Source organism: Sapajus apella, unplaced genomic scaffold (genome assembly GCF_009761245.1).
Source record: "Sapajus apella isolate SASKATOON/1434 unplaced genomic scaffold, GSC_monkey_1.0 scaffold44, whole genome shotgun sequence".
Taxonomy (NCBI): domain Eukaryota; kingdom Metazoa; phylum Chordata; class Mammalia; order Primates; family Cebidae; genus Sapajus; species Sapajus apella.
Window position 1 is genome coordinate 17,134,476 of NW_022436984.1, and position 18,669 is coordinate 17,153,144.

Consider the following 18,669-nt stretch of genomic DNA (forward strand, 5'->3'; position numbering starts at 1 on the left):
CTCCTCTCTAGAGAAGTTCTAGGTCTTTCCCCAGCTCTTTCTCATATATAGTCATGCCCCCTACCTAGATCGCCAATCTTTAGCACATTTAAGCAATGTGATAGTACCCTGCTAGACTTATTGCAGCCTAGTAAATTAGGACCCAACTCTTCTAGATTATCCAAAACAGGAACATTTCTCACTCATAAGTGGGAGCTAAACTGTAAGGATGCAAAGGCATGAGAATGACACAGTAGACTTTGGGGACTCAGGGTGAAAGGGTGGGAAGTGGGTGAGGCAAGTCAAGTTCAGTATATACTGCTTGGGTGATAGGTGCACCAAAATCTCACAGATTACCACTAAAGAACTTACTCATATAAGTAAATACCACCTATTCCCCAAACACCTATGGAAAATTTTTAAACTAAAACAAAAAAACCCAGAAACTGGCCAAAGAGTCCCAATGGCCTGGCAACCAAAATAAAATAATGTTGCCAAGGGTTTTTTCTGACCTTTTTGACCTAAAGTTGTGAGCCAAGCCTGAATGAGCTAATGTCTAAAGGATTAATTTAATGGGAGGCCAAAATAAGTGGTTTATTCAGTTTTCTGTTTATATTTTATTCTGCATTTAGCCTCTCAGATATGGAGACACCCCACTTTGTGTCACAGCAAAGAAGGAATCATTTCCCCTCTGACAACTCTACCTTCTGAAGCCCTACAGACAGAAGCTATTAAATTATTTAAGGTAAAATACCTATACGTAGTTAAATAATTTCATTGGAAAAAAATTAAAAATAACAATTGGGGTTGCAAAAGTTTACTCCCAGAAAATTCAAAATGTGTTTATTATTAAGAAAATCACTGAAATAAAATTAGGTGAATTTAATATGCTTTCTGAGTGAGGATTTTAGATTTACTGAAATAAACTATTAATATGTATGGTTTGGGCAATGTAGTATCAGATGAATCATTTCCCCTATAACCTCTGATTTTTCACATCACACCAAGTGCAGCACTGGGAGAGGGGTCAGCACTCTTTCCTCTCTAGTGTTACTCTCCGTTTCTTCCTCAATCTCTGTTAGAAATCCCTGATCACTCAAAACTTGCCAAGTAACTATAACACCCTTTATCCTTCCATTTCTATCATCAGTTACCTTCCAGTAACTCTTCAGATTTCTCTAAGAGCCGGGCGTGGTGGCTTAATGCCTGTAATCCCAGCACTTTGATAGGACGAGGAGGGTGGATCACCTGAGCTCAGGAGTATGAGATCAGCCTGGCCAACATGGTGAAACCACATCTCTACTAAAAATACAAAATTAGCTGGGTATGGTGGCGCATGCCTGTCATCCCAGCTACTTGGGAGGCTGAGGCAAGAGAATCGCTTGAACCCAGGAGGTGGAGGTTGCAGTGAGCCAAGATCACACCACTGCACTCCAGCCCAGGCAACAAGAGTGGAACTTTGTCTCAAAAGAAAAGAAAAATTATCTAAGGGTTTTAGTTCCCAACTCACATTCTCTACTGAAGCCTTGTAAATTACTGTTATCGCTTCACTCACGAATGCTATGGTTTTAAGATTCTTGACCTCCTTAATTCCAGTAAGCTTCACCTCTAGTCTCCTTCATTATCCCATTCTCCATGTCCACACTTGACTTCACCATTCTTCACAAGTACGTCACCTCTAAAAGCTTCAATTCTAATATATCTTTCTTTAACCAGAATGCTGGCCTAAAAGCTCATTTATATTTTTTAACTCTTCCATTTTTTCGTCATCTCTAAGACCTTTGTTTTGAACCATCTATTTTCTTTGAGATCATGATAACTGTGTCTTAGCTTTTCTTCCTTCCTTATCCAGTCTGGTTTGCTCCTATTAATTCTTGTAGTTCCTTGGGATCCATATTTCCATGCACTCTTCAGCAGATTCCAACCTAGATCAGTGCCACGTTTTCTGCTCCTGGGATAACCAGATGTGCAGTGCTGCAGAGCATCAAACAGCCATGTAGACTGATGCCACTATAAATTCATGGTCTTCATCCCTTGCAGCCAACTTTCTGTCTCTGTGCTTCTCTTTGATCACATCCCCCTCAAACTCTCTAGTTCATAATACAGCAGAGAAACTTACCTTCTATTTCACTGAGAAAACTGGAGGACATCAGACATGACATGACCACCATAAAGCCCTCCGGCTGACAGACAACCTTTCATCTCTTTTCTCCTCCACTCCTCTAGCCCCAGAATATGGTGGACCTTCTGCATTTCCAAGTCTGGACTCTACACCAGGATCTTGGTACTACTTCATTTTCCCCTGGTCTCTTGGAGCCTCAATCTCTTTCTTTTGGCTTTGTCTTACCTAAGTTTCTCCCATCTCAAAAAATCCATTTGTTTATTAGATAATATTATGGAATTATTGTTAATTTGGGGGTCATGATGATGGCATGATGGCTATTAAAAAATCTTTATCAATTGGAGATCTAGCCTGAAGTATTTATTGGTAAAGTAATATGATATACATTAAAATACTCCAGAAGAAAAGAAAGTAAGGGTGGGAAGGTAGTGAAGTTTGGCAAAATGCTGGTAATTATTGACACTGGGTGATGGGTACATGAGTGATTATTATGCTGTCCTCTCTACTTTTATACATTCTAAAAATTTCTATAATTAAAAATTTAAAAATATCCACCTGTAGAATACACAAATACCTAAAGCAAGAAAGACTATACAAATATATTTGAAAATCTGGAAGAAGTGGTCAATTTTATAAGAAAATATAAATGACCAAAATTGATTCCACAGGAAACTGAAAATCTAAACAGAGGCATTTACCAAACTTTAAGTGTAGAATTTCAGTGCTGTTTAAATTGTCCCAAAGCATAGAAAAAGAGAGAAATTTTCCAAATTCAAGTTTTTCTTTTACTTTTTACTTGGGAAAATTTCCAACATATATGGGTACAGAGAATATTACAATGAGGCCCAAAGTACCCGTCTTTCAGACCCATGGTCATCAACACATGGCCAATTTTGTTTTAGTCTCCCATTCCCCACTGTACCCTAACTTTGGATCATTTTGAAGCAATCCTCAATCATGATATCACCATATTCTCTTTGTTAAGTAAGTGTCACTTTCATATGGAAACCCAGCAAAGATTGTACAAAAATAATAAAATATTAGCAGTCAGAATCCAACATCATTTTAAGAATATTAAATCACTCAATAGCAAAAAACAAATAATCCAATTTTAAAATGGGCAAAAGATCTCAATAGATATTTCTCAAAAGAAGACATACAAATGGCCAACAAGTACATGAATAAATGCTAAGCATTGCTAATCATCAGGGAAATGCAAATCAAAATCATAATGAAATATCACCTCACTCCAGTTAAAATGGCTATTATCAAAAAGACAGAAAATAATAAGGCTGTCAAGGATGCAGAGAAAGAGGAAAACTCATACACCACTGGTGGGAATGTAAATTAGTGCAACAACTCTGGAAAACAGTATGGAGGTTCCTCAAAAAACTAAAAATAAAGCTACCATGTAATCCAGCACTCTCACTGGGAGAATATCCAAATGAAAGGAAGTCAGTATATTGAAGATATATCTGAATTCCTATATTTATCATAACACTTATAAGAACCGATATATGGAGTCAAACTAAGTGTCCATCAATAGATGAATACATAAGATGGGCTGAGCAAGGTGACTCAGTCCTGTAATCCCAGCACTTTGGGAGGCCAAGGCACGTGGATCACTTGAGGCCAGGAGTTTGAGATCAGCCTGGCCAACATGGGGAAACCGTGTCTCTACTAAAAATACAAAAATCAACTGGGTGTGGTGGCACATGCCTGTAGTCCCAGCTACTAGTGAGGCTGAGGCACAAGAATCTCTTGAGCCTGGGTGGCAGAGGTTGTAGTGAGCCTATATCATGCCACTGCACTCCAGCCTGGGTGACAGAGCAAGACTCTGTGTCAAAAAAAAAAAGAAAGAAAAGAAAAGAAAATATAGTATATATACACAGTGGAATATTATTCAGCCCTTAAGAAAAATGAAGCCCTGTCATTTACAGCAACATAGATGGAACTGGAGGCCATATGTTAAGTAAAATAAGCCAGGCACGGAAAGACAAATTTCTCATGTTCTCACTCATAGGTGGGAGCTAAAAAAGTGGATCTCATAGAGGTAGATGGTAAAATAGAATGGTGGTTACCAGAGGGGGTAGAGGGTGGAGGGATGAAAGGAGGTTGGTTAATAGGTACAAAAATACATTTATATAAAAAGAATAAGTTCTAGTGTTCAACAGCACAGTAGGGCAACTATAGTTAATAAGAATTTAGAGTATGTTTTAAAATACTTAGAAGATTTGGAATGTTCCCAACACAAAGAAATGATAAATGTTAGAAGCAGTGGATATCCCAATTCCCTTGATTTGATTATTATACATTGCATGCATGTATCAAAAAACTCATGTACTCCATTAATATATGCAACTATTATGTGTCAATAACATTTTTTAATGTTAAAAAAATTAAATCATGAACAAAAGGGATTTATTCTAGGAAGTCAAGGATGGCTAATATTAGGATATCTATTAATATTACTTATTATTAGATAATCATATCTGAAGATGCTGAAAAGGCATTTAACAAATTTAACATTTATACAAGAGCAATACATAGATACTCCTTTAACATGATAAAATATTTCTTTTTTAGCTAAAAGCAAGCATCATGCTTTATGGAGAAATGTTAGAACATTTCCACTTAAGTGAGAAAAAGACAAAAATGTGCCCCATTATTATTTTTTAAACTTTTCAATTAAAGTATAAATTATATAAAGTTTGTCATTATTATTATTACATAACATTATGTTAGGGGACTAACCTATGTAATTAAGCAATAAATGAAAATATTTACAGATGGTATATTTGTATATCCAGAATACCCAAAAGAACAAATTAAAAAACTGCTACAAACAGAAAGAGAATTTGGTAAGATAGTGAGAGGCACAAAATAAGCAAAAATTAGACACTTTTATGTGTGCAAGAACCAACCAGTTAGAAGATAAAAAGGAAGAACTACTTTGGGCCATGATGGAGCCACAGGGACTAGATTTTGCCTGCCAGTGGTTTTCAGACATGAATGTAGGCAGTGCAGGGCAGATTCTGCTGAAAACTAATGACATAAGCCTTGTGATTGCTGCAGCTTACTATTGAGAGATTCAAGACTGCTGTGCAGAGAGGGAGCACCCAAATAGAGTCTGGCAGTCTTCCTGAGTTGTGAAGACAGAGTTCAGAATGTGAGGCCAAGGTAGTTAGACTTCACAGGGCTGGTTGGGCGTGGTGGCTCAGCCTGTAACCCCAGCACTTTGAGAGGCTAAGGTGGGTGGATCACCTGAGGTTGGGAGTTCGAGACCAGCCTGGCCAATATGGGGAAACCCTGTCTCTACTAAAAATACAAAAATTAGCTGGGTGTGGTGGCAGGTGCCTATAATCTCAGCTACTCAGGAGGCTGAGGAAGGAGAATCACATGAGCCTGGGAGGCGGGGGTTGAAGTGAGCTGCAATCTCACCACTGCACTCCAGCCTGGGCAACAGAGCAAGACTCTGTCTTGAAAAAAAAAAAAATCACAGGGCTGAGAGGAGAGAGCTAAAGAGAGGGAGGGAGGGAGAGCTCTGGAGATTTCAGTTTTCATCTGAGAACTGATAAGCATGTGTGTGTATGAGGAAAGTACCTGAGGCTGAGGACAGAAAGACACACGTAAAAAAAAATTCCAGCTCACACAGAGCTGGAAATAGTTATCCCATCTTCTAGAATGGAAAAAATCTCTGATACATTGGACATCAAAGGGAGTACACAGAGGGTGATTGTCTCAGGAATGCAGCCCAGATAGTCCTAGGCTAAATGATGTTCTGGCCCACTCTGAGAAACTTAAAAGAGACCTTGGAAGAGCCAAACTGTTTCCAAGTAATTTAACTGTGATCTCAGAGCAAAGCTAAAAAATATTTAAAGCATATTAAAAAGTCCAGTGCCCAAGAATATAAAATTCACACGTCTGCATCCATTCAAAGATCATGAGGCATATAGACAATTGGGTCAAGTATGACATATAATGGGTGAGAAAAAGTAATCATAGAATCATATCTAGAAATGATGCAGGTGATGGTAGATAAGGACATTTCTGTGTCTGGTGTCTGTTGCTACATTTAAAATTTTCCAACACTTAGTGACTTAGAACATTTGGTATTTCACACAGTTTTGAAGGGTCAGGAATCTGGAAGCTGTTAAGCTGAGTGGTTCTGACTCATAGTCTTATGAAGGTACCATCAATCTGTCAGCAGGAGCAGCAGTCATCTGAAGACTGGAATGGGGCTGGAGGATTCCAAACTCTCACATGGCTGTTGGTAAAGCAGCCTCAGTTCCTCACTTTATGCGGTTCTCCAAATGACTGTTCAAGACATGGCAACTGCCTTCCCCAAAGCAAATGATCTAACAGGGAAAAAGAGAAAGTGACCAAGATGGAAGCACATTGTTTTTTATAAGTGAATCTTAGAAATGGCATGCCACATGCTACTGGTCACGCAGACCAACCCTGGTAGAATCCAGGAGGGAATTACCTACGAATCAGAATGTCAAGATATGGAGATCATGGAGGACCACTTTGGAGATTGGCCTCCATACTTCACATGTTCAGAAAGGTAGAGGAAAGCATGAGCATTTTAAGAAGATATTAAAAAAACCCAAACTGAATTTTTAGAGATGAAAAATGCAATGACTAAATGAAAAATACACCAGATGAGATTATATGTATTTTGAAGCTCATTATTAAGTATATAGATATTTAGGATTGTTATGTCTTCTAGATGAACTGGCCCCTTTATCATTATAAAATGACCCTCTTTATCTCTGGCAGAATTCCTTGCTCTGAAATCTACTTTATCTGCTATTATTGTAGTGACTCCAGATTTCTTTTGATTAGTGTTATCATAATATATCCTTTCCCATCATTTTAAACAAAAACTACTGCTGAAAAGAGAAGCGATATAATTCATGTGGAATAAATCTAATCACTCCTCACCTTGAATATATCTCTTTTTTGTTTAATTCAGACCTGCCAGCTTTTTATAAATGCTGCAGTTGACTCCCCTGCAATTGATTACCACATATCTCTAGCCCAGAGTGCTTTGCAAATCTGTCTGACACATCCTGAGCTGCAGAATGAAATTTGCTGTCAGCTTATTAAACAGACAAGACGAAGACAGCCACAGAATCAACCAGGACCATTACAGGTAGATATTGATACATATACATGTAATTTAAAGTGATATTGTTTTTCTGATTGTAAGAATGATACACATTCAGCGTAGATATTTGGAGAATACAGAAAGTGCAGAAGAAAAAATAGCTATTAATATTTTGATATCTAACTTTTCGGTTTATTTGTATAGTTATGTGTTTACATATAACTGTATGTATGTTGGTGTGTGCATACTCACAGTTTTTTATATTACTGGAGTTACAGTTTTCATACTACTTTTTTAAACTATAGAAAATAATCATTTCCCCTATATCCCTAGACATTCTTCAAAACATTAATGGTTATGTTAACATTGATTACTATGTATTTAGGTTTTTCCAAATTTTTACTGTAATAAATACCTCTACAGTAGACATCTTTGAACCTAAATCTTGTGTACAGTTCCAGTGAATTCCTTTGAACTCATTTTTAGAATTTCATTTATCTTCAACAATAAGCAGCATATTTTAAATTATTTCCAGGTAAAAAATGATGTTTCACTATTGATCCAGTATTCATTTCTTTGTTAGTGCAGTTAAATACATTTTTTAGGTGTTTTGTAGTCATCTATGTTTATTCTTCAATGAACACCTGCTTTTATCTTTGTATTGACTCCCTGTTAGCCACAAGATAAATCAGAAGTTTCTCACCTTAGCATACAGGACTCTCAGGGTTGGATCCAGGTCTTGTGAGACTTGAAGCTTAAATAGTTTGTGAAATGCTCTTTAAGACAGATACTTGAAATGGAAGACTTTTGTACATTTTAGAAAACATATGACCTTGTAAACACAGTTAAGGCCTTTCCCAGGACCTGTGCCCAAGAGGGAATCTGAAACTTAAGCTTCATCTGCATTAAAAGCACTTCATAACCTGGCTCCCCTGGTCCCCTCTTTCTCCACTTCCTGCCTCCAGCATACAGTGAATGAATAAATTTGCCCATCCTTCAAACACACTCTGCCTTTGCAATATTCTCCACTTTGCACCTGATGGTATTTGTTACCTGGATCCCTCCTTTTGCTTCCCTCCCATAGACTTTATAGTCCAGCCCAAGCAACATATTCCCTGTGATCCCTTCCCTGACTCATTCCTCCCACTGGTTATGCTTTAAAAAGTTAATACATGGTATTACCATGTTGTGTTATAATTTACTGTTTAAATATATAACTGTCTCCTAGTAGGCTGTAGGCTCCTTAAGGGCAGGGACAATGCCTATTTTTCCTTCTTTGTTAATATAACGTTTTAAAAATGACTGAAAAATGATATATAACAAACAAGGGCAAATAAGATCTCTATCCTACTTTTATATTTATTTACTCTGATGATTAGTTTGTCTAATGCTCTTTTCTTTTTTGAGACAGAGTTTTTCTCTTGTCACCCAGGCTAGAGTGCAGTGGCACAATCTCAGCTCTCTGAACCTCCGCCTCCCAGGTTCAAGTGATTCTCGGGCCTCAGCCTCCTGAGTAGCTGATACTGCAAGTGCCCACCAACATGCCGGGCTAATTTTTGTATTTTTAGTAGAGGCAGGGTTTCACCATGCTGGTCAGGCTTGTCTCGAACTCCTGACTTCAGGTGATCTACCCTCCTCGGCCTCTCAAAGTGCTGGGCTTACAGGTGGGAGCCACCGCACCTGGCCATGCACATTTTATAGGATAAAGAAAGAAAAAATTATTTTTGTTTAAAGACTTTTTTTTTTTACCTTGTTTAGCAGTCAAACATTAAACACCATGTTTTTCAGAAGAGAATTCTGTTGTAACATGTTTTATACTTCTTTGAAAAATATGGAAAGAAGAATACAGAACAGAGCAAAGGAAAAATAAAAATCACATATAATGCTGCTATCTAAAGATAACCTCTGTTAATATTTTTATACTTGTCCCTTATTTATGTATGTAGATACGTATGTATAGGTAGATTGGTTTTGATTTAGGGCATGTGTTTTTTACTGTTTTGCAATCTGCCTTTCACACAACTATTACTTGTATTTTAATGAATGAGTAAATACATAAGTGAACAAAAAAGAAACAGAGTTCCTAATCTTTGAGTGTGATGTCAAAAGGAGCACCATGTCTGCTTGTGCTTTGGTCCCTTCGTTGTAGATAACCATATATACAACTAGATGGATCATAGATGTGATCCAATGTAGAGTTTTTTGTTTTTAACCTATTATAAATGCTGTAAAGAGATCATGCATGTCTGAAAGAAGCAAAACGTTTTTGGGTTAAAAGAGACTGTCATCAGCTCATTGCACTAACGCTGCTGTGGATCTCTGACTGGGATGTTATATCTAACCTGTGGTGCTTCTCCTTGCCCAGGGCTGGCAGCTCTTGGCACTCTGCGTTGGGCTCTTCCTTCCCCATCATCCTTTCCTGTGGCTCCTCAGGCTTCACCTAAAGAGGAATGCAGATTCCAGGTGTGCAGAATACTAGCCAGCTGAACTGTTTACGTGGTCTCTGAAAGTCTATGAAAAATCATAAGTATTTAATGACTTGCCAGGTACATTTTCAGAAGAATGTATGAAACAAATATTGGTACAGGAAGCCTTTGGTTATCATTGATGTAGAGATTGGAAAGTATTCCTTTGTTATGTTACCGCCTGCAGAAGATTGCAATAATGCTTGAAAAACTGACAGAGAATATTTTTAAGTGAAAAGTGTATGTGCATTTCAAGTATGAATGACTTAGCATTAGTAAGTATTCATTCAATAAAAGCAACTATTTTGTTTCCTTAGTTTCCCCTTTTACTATTTTTCTCCACATTGAATTATTTTATGTGCAAAATTTCTCCCATGGTCTTCCCTCCTTTTCTAACTGTATGTATTTTAATTACTTCAGAATTGTTACTCCTTTGAAAAAGACATTTAAAGTTCAACTTCCAGAATGGCTTTCTTACAGTGGGGCCCAGGTCACTCAGCCAAGGCTTATCCAGGGTCATTTTGTCCACCAAGAGGCTTGTGTTAGGTTGCTTAAATAAACTCTTGGACTAAAACAAACACAGTAAAACAAACAAACAACAACAACAACAAAAACCCAACTTGGAAGCAATAGGAAAATATTCTACAGTTCATAATACATTTTGAGGCCTCTGTGATCAAGGTCATGTTATTTCAGTTGCAGTCACTGAGGAGCCCCCAGATCAAGATCTGCCTACAGGGCACTTGAATACAAACATGTTTTATAGGTGCTTGAATAAGGCATAAAAATTATATATAACAAATAAGGGCAAATAAAATCTCTATCCAACTTCTACATTTATTTACTCTAATGAGTTTGTCTGATGCTTAACATTTTTTAACAAATGCAGTGTTCTGTAGAATAAAGAAAAAATATTTTTGTTTGAAGCCTTTTTTTTTTTTTTTTTTTTTTTTTTTTTTTTTTTTTTTTTGAGACAGGGTCTCACTCTGTCACCTAGGCTGGAGTACAATGGCACATTCTTGGCTCACTGCAACCTCCACCACCAAGGTTGAAGCAATTCTCCTGCCTCAGCCTCCCAGGTAGCTGGGACTACAGGCATGTGCCACCACACCTGGCTAATTTTTTGTATTTTTAATAGAGACAGGGTTTCACCATGTTGACCAGGCTGGTCTTGAACTCCTGACCTCAGGTGATCTGCCCACCTTGGCCTCCCAAAGTGCTGGGATTACAGGCATGAGCCACCGCTGCTACCTAAAGATAACTTCTGTTAATATTTTTATACTTGTATAATATTTTTATACTTGTATACTTAGCAGTCAAGCATTAACCACCATGTTCTTCAGAAGAGAATTCTGCTGTAACATGTTTTTATAAGTTAACTCTCTACTATTCTTCATGCAATTGCTTTTTTTATATTTGTTGATATTAAATCACTGTATATTGACTTACAACTGGTAATTTTAAATTCAGCTTATGACTATGATAATACAGTAAAGATGAAGAGTGCTTTGTGGGGATGTTTGAGTCAGGCAGTTGCAAACATAAAGAGGCTGGAATTTGAGAAAAGTTACAGCAGTTTAGTATTATTCAAAAAAAAGTTGCTGTTGAAATTACAAGGGATGCTTTCTTAATGGTTGCATATATTAGGTTGTCAATTAAATTTATTCTTAGATTTTATCTTAAGTTTTGTATTACAGGACAGAATTTGGAAAATATGCCATTTACTGCCAGAGATGTGTAGAAAGAACGCAACAAAATGGTGACAGAGAAGCAAGACCCTCAAGGATGGAAATTCTTTCAACTCTTCTCCGAAACCCTTATCACCATTCTTTGCCCTTTAGTATACCTGTGCACTTCATGAATGGGATATACCAGGTAGGATACCTGATGAAAATATGCTTAGCCAACAAGCCTATGTACAAACTCTGTTATAGGGAACAGGGACTTCTCTGCCTACTTTTGTCAGCACCTGGCAGTGATAAACATGCAAATATTTTAGACTTACTATCAGAAGAGCTGAGTTTTGAAACAGTTTTGCTACAAAGGATTCACACTAATAACAAATCTATATTGAACCGAATAAGTGATGGGCTTCGCTACCATTATGATTCTGATGGAGAGAAAATAAAAAACACTTTGGTTGGGGCTTTCTCCCATCAGTACACCTGCTAGGTGTGGAAATAATTAGTGATACTGGGTTTAGTTCCTTTTAAAATCTCCAAATCTCAGAAATTATCTGGGAAAACTTCACTAGGCCCTTCCAGTTCTCAGATCTAGATGCTTGCTTATTAATTGAAGCAAACATGTTCCCAAACTAGCAATTAGTCTTTGTAGCCATACGCCTTTTATCACAGAAATCAGACACTTAACTGCCTATTAAGGAAACAAACATTAAATACATAAAAGTGTTCATTTATTTAAATGTATTTCTTTTTTATATTCTTCCATTTGATTAAAGATAGCATATTGTACTATAGTTCTTGGTTTGCTTCTAATGGGTAAGCATCATATCTTTGCAAAATATGTATAGCTGTCAATTAATCGTTTGATTTTGGATTCATGTCTGTTGGCTGAAGCTGAGATTTTTGATTCTTCAGCAAGGTGATTGCTGAGGTAACCTTACTGATTTTCTCCAGAGGAGCTTTGGGGAAAAAAAGTTAAAGGACCTAGAAAAATATGTGTTATCATTAATCATGCATCAAGTACATTCCGTTTTATCCTTGAAATCTCAGTTTGAAACTATATATTTCTTATTAAGAGAACCGCTTTGTTATTTCTGTCTAGGTAGTCGGTTTTGATGCATCCACCACAGTGGAAGAATTTTTGAATACTTTGAACCAGGACACAGGAATGAGGAAACCAGCACAGTCTGGATTTGCATTGTTCACAGACGATCCTTCTGGCAGAGATTTAGAGCATTGTCTTCAAGGAAACATCAAGGTGAAGCCAAATCCTTTTTGGGAACCAAGCCCAGAGAATAGCAAAGAAGCTACTCTTTACAAGAAGAGTAAACTTTGCAAGAAGTTTAGTTCAGGAGTTTTCCAAAAATTAAAGCAATCTAATCTCCATGATAAGAAAAAAAAATGCAGGACTTTGTTGAACCCATGGAATTCTTAATACACAATCTCTACACATACACACTCCATATTAAAGAGAGTAAAAATGTTAGTAATGGTAATGATACTCTAAATATTAGGATAATAAGGGTAGGTATGTACAAGCTCTAATAAAATGGCTTTCCATTTTTTTCATTTATTCAGCAATACTGACTGAACTACTTTATTGTATCCCAGTGGCTGGCCGGACTCTGTGGGAAATACAAAAGGACCAGAAATAGTCCCTGCCCACAGTGAACTTAAAACCTGCTTAGGGAAGAGCAGCCTTATACACAGATAACCTTGAACTAGGGTTGGAAATGATAAAAGTTTTAAGAGTGCTATGAACTTTGCACAGAAAGAGAGAGATTAAGTTCAGCATTGGGAATTAGGGAAGGCCTGAGCTGGAAATGAAAAATGGTTTAGGAAACAGACCTGTGGCCTGGCACAATGGCTCACACCTGTAATCCCAGCACTTAGTGGGGCTGGGGCAGGTAGATCATTTGAGGCCAGAAGTTTGTGACCAGCCTGGGCAGCACAGCAAAAACTTGTCTCTACTAAAAATACGAAAAATAGCCCCGTGTGGTGGTGCACACTTGTAGTCCCAGCTACTCTGGAGGCTGATGCACTGGAATCACTTGAGCCCATGAGGTTGAGGCTGCAGTGAGCCATGATCACGCCACTGCACTCCAGCCTGGGCAACAGAGCAAGACTCTATCTCAAAAAAAAAAAAAAAAAAAAGAAAGAAAACAGACCTGTGGAAATGAAGAGGGAGAGATTTTAAAAGAATCTTTTCTAGATCATAGTAAAATAACTTTAATAGAGCTTCCATTTAGTAATGGCAACAATTAGAAATAGAGAATTAGGCCAGGCACAGTGGCTTATGCCTGTGATCCCAGCACCTTGAGAGGCCAAGGTGGGTGGATCGTTTGAGGTCAGGAACTTGAGACTAGCTTGACCATCATGGAGAAACCCTGTCTCTACTAAAAATACAAAAAAATTAGCCAGGCATGGTGGTGGGCGTCTGTAGTCTCAGCTACTTGGGAGGGTGAGATAGGAGAATCACTTGAACCCAGGAGGCAGAGGTTATAGTGAGCTGAGATCACACCACTGCACTCCAGCCTGGACGACAGAGTAAAACTCCATCTCAATAAAGAGATAAAAATAGAATTATAGAACCACAAGGGACCTTAGAGAAACAAACAGTGCACTTATTTTGCAAATAAGAAAACTGAGGCCTAGAGAAGGAAAAATCAAATAGCTAGACCTGGGTCTAGACCCTTTCTATAAATGTTATTTCAGATTTCTTTCGCATAACTTCAGTTATTACAATCTTTTTGAACTCAGAAGGTGAAAAAGTTGCTTCTTCAGTGACCAAATCATGAAAAAAATCCCTGGAATCTTCTTGTTTCCAGTTTCAGGCAGTCGTGCATTAAGATTCCTTTTTGAGTAAAAAATGCATGGCCACAGTCCAAAGTTAATGTGTGTCCAAAAGGATAAGTGGACCAAAGAGCAATTTATAATTACATCCTAAACTCAGAGCCACACAGACACTGAAAACAAAAAGCTTGAGTATGTTTGGTTTGATCATATTAATTGAAAAATTTCAGTCTACAGACATACTTGTCTGCAAGAAATGTTGACTTGAAAAGTCTTGTAAATCTCAGTTTTCCACTTTCTTTCTAGATTTGTGACATTATTTCCAAATGGGAACAGGCTTCCAAAGAACAGCAGCCTGGAAAATGTGAAGGTACAAGGACTGTTCGTCTAACATACAAAAACAGGTGTGTAATACTGTGTCCAGATGCCAAAGTATGAGTATACAGTATGTTCAAATCATGCACCTACTGTTTAGTTTTCTATTCAATAGCCTTAAAATTATTTATTTTTAAGTTTGTGTTTCTATAAATAATAACTCTGTTTCTATAGGAAAAAACCTTGTCACATAAAATTTTGTTTCTAATTCTAGTCTCTTAATGTCATAAATAATTATACTTTATAAAAAATATGCCTTTAAACAAAGATTAGAAACACTAGGTCTCAGCCAAGCATGGTGGCTCGCTCCTGTATTCCTTTGGGAGGCCAAGGTGGGCAGATCATCTGAGGTCAGGAGTTTGAGACCAGCGTAGCCAACATGGCAAAACCCCACCTCTACTAAAAATACAAAAATTAGCCAGGCATGTTGGTGTGTGCCTGTAGTCCCAGCTACTCAGACAGCTGAGGTGGGAGAATCACCTGAGCCCAGGAGGTCGAGACTGCAGTGAGCCGTGATTGTGCCACTGCACTCCACAGTCCAGCCTGGGCAACAGAGTGAGACCCTGCCTCAAAACAAACAAACAAAAAATACACACACACACAAGCAGAAAAACTACAGAAAAAAATAGCTGCTCTTAGAGTAGTTGATACAAGGATGCATTTTTCACTCTCATAATTTCCTTTAACAATATTATTCCATTTTTCATAAAGACTGAATACTTAAATACCTACTACAGATCTGTAGTAAGAAGAGATATCTGTGTTTGCCTCAGTCTTTTGGAAGTCATATATTCTTTATATTCATCTTTATTCTTTCTCAGTCTTTCATATTCTCTCTCTCTCTCTCTCTCTCGGTGTTCACTGAGCTTCAACTATAAGCCCATCACTTAGCTAGATGCTATGAGTAAAATTGTAATAAAGACAGACAAACCCAGTCCTTGATCTTTTGGAATCTACGGATTAGTGAAGAGGACTGTTGTTGGGCATATCCTCACTCTAATGAATGTGGGATGATACAGTAAGTTCTCTGAAGGAAGAGAGAGGTATAGTAAGAGTACACAACAGTGAGCCCGACCTAGACGGGAGACCTCGGGAGGCTTCTCTGAGGAAATGATGTTTATGCTAAGTTCAGAAGGAGATGGGAGTGGGAACATCAAAATGCATGGAAAAGAATATTCAAAGACCTGTAGAGGGAGGCTGCTCAGCTTGTGTCAGGAATTGAGAAAATGCCAGAGGAGCCGGAGCGCACACCTTCTTTACAGATAAAATGGTAACATACCTTGGCATGGAGTCAGGAACTAGATTTCCTTTCTTTCTTTTTAAATATTTTCATTTCTTTCATGTATTAGCAGAAGGTAGTACTTAATAAACACTGTTAACTGACCAGCTCCCATTAATTATACCAAAATAATGGTATTTTGCTGGTTTTATTTGAATCTTGTATCCTGTAAATTAAGGAATCTGTAAAATGTCATATCCAGAGCCTGGTGGAATTATTGGAGTAGTACTCAAAGGCCTCTTTTTGGAAGATGTTCAGACTTAAAATTGGAATGTAAGAATTGAAGGCACTATATGACATAAAGAATTTAATAGCCTTTGATCCACTGAAAAATTTCTTTTTCTCATAGTCTATCCCAGGTATTTCTATTTCTAATAGAAATACCCAGATAAGTGGGCAGAGTACTCCAGTATATCCCAGTATCTTCCTTTTTTTTTTTCACATTTTTATCATATTCTTTGTCATTTTTTGTGTGAAAAATTTGAGACAGAAACTTACATGTTTATTAATAGGGAGAACAGTTAAATAAGTATGGCACATTCATAGTTTGGACTCTTCTCTCATACAGTTGGCCACTTAAAGGGCCACCCAGTATTTGAACAGGCTCCATTGATCTGAATAAATGGTGATTGTGAACACTGGAGCTTCTTTATTCAGGGGCTTATGAGCTGTGATGATTTGCTAGCGGTTCAAGTAACAAGAAGGTGACTATTAAGCTTTAGTATCTGAAGTTTTAAAATCATACATTCCTAGAGATAAGCAATATTGCATAAATATTGGAAATCTAGTAGGCTTCACCCCTGGAGGGATCTCTTTCCCTTGAGGGCAACCTTTATCAATGTATCAATGGCCCTTTGGTGACTGGCAAGTGTAGCAGGCTAGAAGACTTGGCCCTTCTAGATGATTATTGTAGCTCTGTTTAATGTGGAACAATAGTTCCCAGCGGGGGCCCCACGCCAGCAGCCTCAGGACCACATGGAACGTATTAGAAATGCAAATCATGAGGCCCCACTTCAGACCCACTGAGTCAGAATTTCTGGGGGTGAAGCCCAGGAGTCTGTGTTTTGACAGCTCTCCAGATAATTCTTACACATGTTGGGCTTTGAGAAGCCTTGACCTAAAGGTCCTCATCGCTGCCCCTGCCTCTTTGCCTTAGCCTTTATAGAAGGAGCCAGCTCCTGGACCTGGCCTGCCAGAGACCATTATGCAGAAGGGGTTCAGGCATTCTCACTTGGCTTTGTTGGAACCAAGCGGAGCGACCTTTGTGTCCAGGACTATTCCTAATCATCCAAACCTTATGAATGCTTAATACATACCAACTCTGATTGTGATGGCTATGATTGGAACTGAAGTGAAATTTGGGTAAATGGAGAAAGATGATATGAAAGACAGATAATAATAATGCTTCAAGTTTAAAAACACCGCAAGGAAGGACAAAGAGAGTCGTGGATAAAAATTTTTTGGGGCCGGGCGCGGTGGCTCACGCCTGTAATCCCGGCACTTTGGGAGGCCAAGGCGGGTGGATCATGAGGTCAAGAGATCAAGACCATCCTGGTCAACACGGTGAAACCCCGTCTCTACTAAAACTACAAAAAATCAGCTGGGCATGGTGGCGCGTGCCTGTAATCCCAGCTACTCAGGAGGCTGAGGCAGGAGAATTGCCTGAACCCAGGAGGCGGAGGTCGCGGTGAGCCGAGATCGCGCCATTGCACTCCAGCCTGGGTAACAAGAGCGAAACTCCGTCTCCAAAAAAAAAAAAAAAAATTTTTTTTGGTTGACAATTGGTTGAGCTTATCCAAAGACCTGGAATCAGTAGAAAGGAATGTCTGGGTTGTGATGAGAGGTTGTGGAGCCTCGCTTCAAGTTGTTCTGCCTTTCTAGACCAAACCAATGTATTTCTTAAGTCTCATGACTCCCTAAAATGTATAACATCCAGCGGCACCTGACCAGCTTGGGCACATTTTCTCAGGACCCCCTGAGGTCTGTGTCACAAGCCATGGTCACTCATATTTGGCTCAAAATAAATCTCTTCAAATATTTTTTTTAAAAGAGAGTTGTGAATAAAGATCATTACCTTGTTTAAAAATAAAACCCTCATGACAATGTCATTGACATCAGGAAAAAAAGTAACTCAACTGAAAGGTTTGATTTTTAACAGAACTCTGAAATGGCTGGATAGCCACAGCTATGAGAAAGTACTATGTTTCTGAACATGGCCATGCTTTGCATGTGTTTATAAGTAGCTTAGACAATGAGCCCTAATTTCTAGTGATACAGTTAGGAGGGGACCTTGCTGTGACCTGTCACACAGCCAAGCACTTGATTCTTCATCTGCCAAGCAGCACGGTAATAAACAAAGCTAAAATATCAGTTCTCTTGGAATTTTAAATTGATACTTGGCAAGTGATGGAATTTTAATTATTTCGATTCAGGTATGAAAGATCTAATTAATAGGTTTTGAACTTGTTCTTATAGGCAAACATTGGCAACTAAGATTTAAATTCTATTCATAGTTAAACTTCTTATTTAATCTGATTTCTCACTGTGTCTTTGAAGCTGTAAGAGTCAAGGCATGTTTTTAACAAAACAAAATTGGCCACAGCCAAGAAGTTTAAGCCAAGAAATGGAATTTATCCCATTTCTCCTAGCTATGTTCACACTAAAAAAAAATTCCAGGATCAAGAGACTCTCATGTGGGCCAGGTGCAGTGGCTCATGCCTGTAATCCTAGCACTTTGGGATCCGAGGCAGGCAGATCACCAGAGGTCAGGTGTTCAAGACCAGCCTGGCCAACATGATGAAACCCTGTCTTGACTAGAAATAGAAAAATTAGCCAGGTGTGGTGGCACATCCTGTAGTCCC

The 18,669-nt window shown here is 38.2% G+C and overlaps 1 protein-coding gene across 5 annotated transcripts in view; it reads left to right on the top strand.

Annotated features, from left to right (window-relative positions):
* PLEKHH2 (pleckstrin homology, MyTH4 and FERM domain containing H2) overlaps nucleotides 1-18,669 on the top strand; it is a 143,292-nt gene that overhangs the window by 105,414 nt on the left and 19,209 nt on the right. For all 5 annotated transcript variants that reach the window (XR_004257237.1, XR_004257238.1, XM_032239432.1 and 2 more), the window contains exons 19-24: nucleotides 612-724; nucleotides 7,080-7,259; nucleotides 9,580-9,677; nucleotides 11,377-11,554; nucleotides 12,464-12,619; nucleotides 14,461-14,558. Coding sequence is in view for 3 of the 5 variants with exons in the window: in XM_032239432.1 (XP_032095323.1) it covers nucleotides 612-724; nucleotides 7,080-7,259; nucleotides 9,580-9,677; nucleotides 11,377-11,554; nucleotides 12,464-12,619; nucleotides 14,461-14,558 (823 nt within the window). In the remaining 2 variants the exon portion in view is untranslated. The remainder of the gene's footprint in view (nucleotides 1-611; nucleotides 725-7,079; nucleotides 7,260-9,579; nucleotides 9,678-11,376; nucleotides 11,555-12,463; nucleotides 12,620-14,460; nucleotides 14,559-18,669) is intronic.